The sequence below is a fragment of the Carassius gibelio genome, chromosome B12 (genome assembly GCF_023724105.1).
Source record: "Carassius gibelio isolate Cgi1373 ecotype wild population from Czech Republic chromosome B12, carGib1.2-hapl.c, whole genome shotgun sequence".
NCBI classification, from domain to species: domain Eukaryota; kingdom Metazoa; phylum Chordata; class Actinopteri; order Cypriniformes; family Cyprinidae; genus Carassius; species Carassius gibelio.
Genome location: NC_068407.1, coordinates 27,191,812 through 27,199,321, shown reverse-complemented (window position 1 = coordinate 27,199,321; position 7,510 = coordinate 27,191,812). Strand labels below are relative to the sequence as shown.

General features: G+C 37.7%; 1 protein-coding gene and 1 long non-coding RNA gene across 2 annotated transcripts in view; both read right to left on the bottom strand.

Annotated features, from left to right (window-relative positions):
• The window catches only part of LOC127969340 (phospholipid phosphatase 4-like), a 74,602-nt gene extending 70,545 nt beyond the window's left edge, over nt 1–4,057 (bottom strand). The window contains exon 1 of the mRNA XM_052571215.1: nt 4,045–4,057. Coding sequence (XP_052427175.1) covers nt 4,045–4,057 — 13 coding nt within the window. The remainder of the gene's footprint in view (nt 1–4,044) is intronic.
• A 454-nt stretch (nt 4,058–4,511) lies between these two features.
• On the bottom strand, nt 4,512–6,981 carry LOC127969174 (uncharacterized). The gene is made up of 3 exons (XR_008156233.1): nt 6,385–6,981; nt 6,190–6,288; nt 4,512–5,070 (listed from the first exon to the last, which is right to left on the bottom strand). It is a non-coding gene; the product is annotated as an uncharacterized LOC127969174 (long non-coding RNA).
• Between the last annotated feature and the right edge of the window lie 529 nt (nt 6,982–7,510).

Genomic DNA, 7,510 nt, shown 5'->3' with positions numbered 1-7,510 from the left:
CTCTTAATTTAGCTTAAAAACTTTTACGTAGGAGTCTTAGCTTAAGAGTGATTCGGGACAGATCTGAGAGCAACTCTGAGCAAGGAAAAGACAAAAACTTTCATCTTAGTGAGGAAACAGGGTTGACCCTGTTGCTATGTATGACACAATCTTTTGAAGACTGTGATTGGTTGGTTGTCCAAGAAGGAAAAAAAAGAGTGATTTAAAGTATAGGGTCTATTCTAATTCTCACTTTGAATTTACATGCATACTTTTTCCTATTTGACCGTTCTTTTGAACACACACACACACATTATATGTCACCTTTATTTATTTATATAGTGCTTTAAACAAAATGCATTGCGTCAAAGCACTGAACAACATTCATTTGGAAAACAGTGTCTGAATAATGCAAAATGATAGTTAAAGACAGTTCATCATTGAATTCAGTTATGTCATCTCCGTTCAGTTTAAATAGTGCCTGTGCATTTATTTGCAATCAAGTCAATGATATCGCTGTAGATGAAGTGACCCCAACTAAGCAAGCCAGAGGCGACAGCGGCAAGGAACCGAAACTCCATCGGTGACAGAATGGAGAAAAAAACCTTGGGAGAAACCAGGCTCAGTTATGTGGGTTTATATAAATCTTTTTTTTATTTACCATGCTTTTCATTTCCTATAAGGTACAGTATTTGATTGGCTTAGAATGATAAAATTGTTCCACTCTTTCCAATTACAGTGATTGCTGTCCTATTTAAGTGGCGGTTTGAATGTTGGATTTAATATATCAAACATTGAATCAAAACCAAGAAGGGCAAGAAAGCCAAACTGGACAGAGGGACAGTGTTTACTGTTAGCCCAGTTAGTGGATGAACACAAGGCCATTCTTAAAGGAAAATTTGGGCCGAGTGTCACAGCAAGGGACAAGAAGCAGACATGGGAGCGTATAGCACAAACTATTAACGGTTCATTCCCCATGCTTGTGCGCACCTTTTGAGCCTGCAAGGTGTGAATGTCCAGTGGAAACTAAATGAACTGTGACACAATAAGATGTTCTGAAAGTGCTGAAATTGTTTGTGTGATCACTCTGCTTACAGAAGGTTGTGACAGACCCAAATCATCACTATTGCATTGTTGCATTTTCCCAGTTGGCAAATACCGTAATGTAGTGATTACTTAAATTTCTGGTGCTAAGGCATTTCTGCGCTGTATCGGAGATGTTACCACGTCTCTAATAAGATCAGTCACAAACATGATCCCTGCACGATCTAATCTATAGCGTCTTATTAACTAACTGTTATCCATTGTCTGCAACACATTTCTTCTGCCTCTTCGTCTTTCTGCCATTTTCTCCTCTGCTAAAGAAACTCTTAAGCCTCTTAAAAAGTCCTCGTCTGTGCTTCTAACAAGTTTGACCTTAAGACCTCTTTTAAGGGTTAATATGCTTTCTGAATTACTTTTTTCTTTACTAGGATTTTTTCTTTAATTTTAAGAGTAAACGCCCACATTTCTAAGAATTTTCTTAGAATTTTGTCACTAGGAGCTACTTTTTGCATTAAGATTCTTTATGAATATGGGCCCTGGGTCTCAGGTGAACTTTCTTTAACCAGGGTGGAGGTGTTAAGGGAACAGGTGAGGTCATCAGAGATGTAGATGCCAAGGAACATGAAACTCAAAACACACTCCACTACAGCTCCACTGATGTAGATGGGGGTGTGTGCATGACTCCTAGTCCGCCTGAAGGCCACAATGATCTCCTTTGTATTCTGGGTGTTTAGTTCCAGATTGTTGGTGGCACACCACACAGCCAGGTGCTGCACCTCATCCCTGTAGGCTGACTCCTCATCATCAGACCTACCACTGTGGTGCCATCTGCTAAATTGATTATGGTGTGGAGCCATAAACAATAACGAAGTCATGGGTGAATAAGGAGTAAAGAAGAAGGCTCAGTATGCAGCAGCTTGGAACTCCGGTGTTCAGGCTGATGATGGAGGAGGAAAGGTTATCTAACTTAACAGACTCATGACAGTTGTGGTTTTGAAACAAGTGAGAGAGAGAGAGAGAGAGAGTGCTGTAAAGAGAGAGAGAGAGAGAGAGAGAGCCAGCGAGCGAGAGCTCACACGCAAGAGAGTGGAGAATCATGGCAGAATTTACTCATAAACTAAATCACAACCTGTTAAGAACCATCAAAGAATCTCATCACATTAATTAAAAGGGGACAAAGCCTAGAAGGGGAGTCGAGAGGTGTCCAAGTTGATGGGTGTCTCCAGGGAACCGCAAGTTAAGAGAAAAGCCCTACTTTTTGGTGTGGAATAGGTTTTATCTGGTTTCCCGGGAACATCCCTATTGGTTGGATTGACCAATAACAAGGCATATAGTTTTATGCGGGAAAGTGTTTCTTTGTCTCAGTGACACCTGATTTGCATATTGTATGAATGGAGTGATGAACTGGTTATCTGGTAACCCAAACTATGATACAAATAGTATGATGCATTTTAGGCTAACATAGTAGAGATATTTAGCTAAGGCAAACCGGTTTAATTAGGTACCAAGAAAGATATGCAAGAAAAACATAAAGATACATTCTTATGCTTGAATATAGGCACTTAGAGGTCAACTAACACGACTAGAGGATCATAACTATGCTAATATGAGCTGGGAAACATACAAACACACAGGAATATATCGTATACATTTGGAATGGCTTATATCCTGAGTTAAATGCAAGAAGGTTTGAGTGTGTGTTTTTGTATGTGTGTGTGTGTGTGTGAGAGAGAGAGAGAGAGAGAGAGAGAGAGAGAGAATGTGAGTTGGCTGCTTAGCCAGGCCCATTTGCTGTCTGGCATCAAGGGTTATCTAGTTATCTTAGAATGTGTTTGAAGTTGGATGGGGAGACCTTAAAGAAGGTCTGCTCAGTTTATTCCAGATAATGGGGCTAAACCTTGCCATTAAGCACTCATATAAATGTATACTCTGGGGCAAGATTCTGTAATTTATATGCAGATGTCAAAAGGCTAAAGGAATCCCTACAACATAAAGCCCAAACGATCGTACCAGATCCTAAGCAGATGCTACAACTATGATGGAACACCACTTGTTGATTCCCAAATGTGACTGTTTATTAAAGCTAGCGATAGTTCGCATAACTAAATCGATTGAACATGAATTAAATAACCAGGTAAATTAACACTATTTGAAATCTGGTAAGACGTTGAGCCTCATGATGCGTCCACGCCACCATCTTATCTACAAGAGTTTTAACAATGCACGCAGCTGAAATCAACCACACACTCAACACAACCACCTAAAATCCATTGCAGTGAGTGAAGAAGTATCATATCGATCACAATTGCAGTATGTATTACCTCAAGGCTCAGTACTAGGGCTGTTACTTTTCATGCTTTAAATGTTAACCTTGGGAGATATCATCAGGAAGCACGATGTTAGCTTTCATTGTTATGCTGATGATACTCAGCTCTATATTTCTATTTGGCCTGGAGAAACATACCAATTTGAAAAAAAATATGGAATGCATAGTCAATATAAAAACCTATATAAGAGTAATTTATTCCTGCTAAATAAATAAGAGGTGTTTATTATAGGTCCTGGAAACTCTAATAACCTAGAACACTGTCTAAGACCTGATGCCTGCTCTGTCAATTCATCATCATCAGTTAGGAACCTAGGTATGCTACTTGATAGCAATATTTTCTTTGATATGCACATTTCTAGCATTTGTAATACTGCATTTTTCCATCTCAAAAATATATATCTAAATTATGATCTACGCTCTCAATGTCAAATGCAGAAATGTTAATTTATGTGTTCATGACCTCAAGATTAGATTAGTTTAATGCTTTATTGGGAGGTTGTTCTGCACGTTGCAGCAGCTAGAGTTCTTAATAGAACCAGGAAGTATGAACATATTAGCCCGGTTCTGTCAACACTGCACTGGCTCCCTATCAAACATCTTATAGATTTTAAAACCTTGCTTATTACTTATAAAGGCCTCAATGCTTAAGCACCTCAGTATTTGATTGAGCTCTTATTGCACTATAGTCTTACATGTCCCCTGCATTCTCAAAACTCTCGCAATTTGATAATACCTAAAATATCAAAATCAACTGCGGATGGCAGATCCTTTCGCATTTAGCGCCAAAACTCTGGAATAACCTACTTAACACAGTTTTTGGGAGGCAGACACACTCTGTGAGTTTAAATCTAGATTAAATACACATAACACTCTAATACATTTATAATGTGCTTTTAATATGCTTGTAATATCCAAATCCGTTAAAGGATTTTTAAGCTAAGTCAATTAGGATAACCAGAACTGGGAACACCTTCCAAAACATAGTTGCTAACATAATGATGTACTCACTACATTGTTAGAAGAACGGCATCTACGCTATTATCAGTCGTTTCCTCTCTTATTCAGAGGTCACCATAGCCACCAGATCCAGTCTGTATGCAGATTAGATGATGTTTGCAGTCATCCGGATCCAGCACATATCCAGCCCAGATGATGGATCAGGACCTAGAGAGGACCTCTTCAGCCCTGAATGTCAGCGGAGAACCAGGACAACTAGAAGAGCTTCAGAGACTGATGTAGTTTTGGTTCCTTGCCACTGTTGCCTCTGGCTTGCTTAGATGGGGACAGTTAATTTCCAATGACATCATCGATTTGACTGCACAGATACTACTTAAACTGAATTGAGCTGGATTATGACACTGAATTCAATAATGAACTGCTTTTTTGCATGATTGAGACACTATTTTCCAATTTAATTCAGTTGCTTTGACACAATCTGCATTGTTGAAAGCACTACATAAATAAAGATGACAATGAAAACATCAACCGTAGAAATAACGAACGTGAACATTTAGATTACACCGATCTATAGGCCAAACCTCAGATGAAATTCACACACAGAAATGCTTATTTCTTATTTCTACACAGTTTGAGCAGCAAGTTAAGTTTTCTTTATTTCTTCCAGGAACTCTTTCCTCCATCTTTGTGTAAGCATAAGAGGCACTTCATCTGCTACTTTCTTTCATTCCAACATAAGACAACATTTCTGGATTCTGCACCTGAAATGGCATTTAGATGTATTTACACAGTTTAATGTTGCTCTGATGGGATGTGGATGCATTTAATCTGCAGTTGCAAATGCATAAATAACGTTTTGTTTTAAACATAAAATGTTGAATACTAACATTTAAAAAAGAAAAAGAAAAATTAACACCTCCAGGTGGCAGCAAATCACTGTAAATGACTAAGTCACTGAGATTCGGGAGATTCATTCAAACGGCTGATTTATTCAGGAATAAAGCATTTGACTGTGAGTGATTGAGTCACTTAATCAGTCATTCAGCTGATTCATTCAAAAAACTGATACATTCAATAAGGAAACACCATCCTGTGTGTTGTTCAAAGATGCAAAACAGTGTTCTGATTTTTTAAAACTATTTTCATTTGGCAAAATTGAGGAAAAAGGACAATATTGTGATTCTAAATGCTTTTTAATAGACTAAATCACGTTTGTGCCATGTATTGTATATTGCATACCCCAGCCTCGACTTGAGTGGAAAATTAAATCACCTGTGGTTGTGCAAGAACTTGCTTGCACATGAGCAAAGGTAATTTTAAGGAGTTTAACTTGCAAGTGCCAGACCACTGATTCATTCAACCTACAGTCTGTGTTCTTCACATTTTATGATGTAGTAATTACCAAATATGCTTTGGGGAAATGTATTGGAGTCGAAGTATACATTTTATTTAGGAAATGTAGTGGAGTAAATGTGAAAGTTGTCATAAATATAAAAATGCACACACACACACGCACACACAAGTTGTCATAAATATAAAAATGCACACACACACACACACACACGCACGCACGCACACACACACACACACACACACAAACTTAAATACTCAAAATTATATTTTTACATTACACCACTCATTGCTGCTGGCTCTTATAATGGTTAAACACGAGTTAGAATTTGTCTTGTGTATATAGTGTATCTTGTGTACTCTTGACTTAAATGCTTAGTAACATCTTAATGGCTGTTGTTGTTTATTAAATATTATTTAAATAATATTTTATATAAATAATAGTTGTATTTAATAGTCTTTGGGAATGAGAAGTTAGATGGTTAGATGGTTATTCATGTTATCAAAAGAGACAAAATGTTAATGCATACCTAGAATACTTGAAGGTCCTGGCTTCCTCCCTTCCATGTCCCTCATTCCTTCCACATATCGGAAAGCAACCTCATGCAGTAGCTCCTCGCCTGCTTTTCCTGCAATTTAATGACAGCTCAGAATATTTGCTTCATTTCAGAAAAATCATGTATCATATTTCTGTTAAATTAAATTTAGTGTTGCCCAATCCAAACCTGTTGCTAGAGCCTCAGCAGTTGCCAAATGAAGCACTGTGTCATCACTAACTGGCCAATCAGGAAGCTCCACAGAGATGTTTTTCAGACCCCCTAGATCTTGCAGTTCCTAGTACAGTATATTATAGCAGAATAGGGTGAACAGCTCCTTACTACCTTAATCCACTTCTACAAATGTATTGTGTTGAACATGCATGTGCACGCGCAGTGAGAGTTTGGCTTCCACATGTTGGTGTTTATAACGTGTTTTTAAAGGCCATGTTGCAGGTTAACCACCACTTTCGATTAATGGGTACATAAATCACTCAAGATATGTATATGTAACCCAGGTTACCAACACTCAGATGAGCTGGGAGTAGTTATGTTCATGAGCTCTGAAATGGCCAATAAGAGCATATTGTATACATAAGAATTGACCAATCACGAGTGAGAACGTTAGATAGCAATTTTTTTTCTCACGTGATTGGTGCGTGCGCGCTCTCTCTCGCTCTCTTGCTTCGTTGGAACAGAAGTGAACGGAGGTGCTTCAGGTCTCTCCGATTGAAATGTAAAAATTTGATTAATCAAGTAGCAATATTTGATTAAAACCCGATTGATATTCATTTAAAGACGCTGTATCGAGACTAGAAGCAAAGTTGATAAAAATAAGAGACTGTTGAGTCGTTTTGAATTTCGATTGCAGAGAGGAGGCCTCGTTTTAATGCATATGGTGTTATCCATTAATTAAGCGTTTCATAAAGAAGAAAAAAAGACGTTTTCTATCGAAAATCAATTTCAGGAAGTTTAGGAGTGAAAGACGAGTGGAAACTGAGTTTGTTTGAACTACGAGAGATTAAAACAGTCGATCTCATCCGTGGTCTTGGTGAGGTAACTATTTCATGTGTTACTCTGTGAAAGGTTCACATAAGTGAAAAATGAGAAAAGATGCAGTCATTGGGTAATTAATTGTGAACGTTTTTTTTTTCTCTCTTGTAAGACTACATGGGATACATTTTATGTTTTTGTATACATTTGAAAAAAAATAATTTTGTCACTTTGTTAGACGTAGTTATATGTGCTTGTTCTGAAAATGATATTAATGATGATTTTATGACCTTGTTATTCAAGGTCAGGTTTTTTTTCCCCC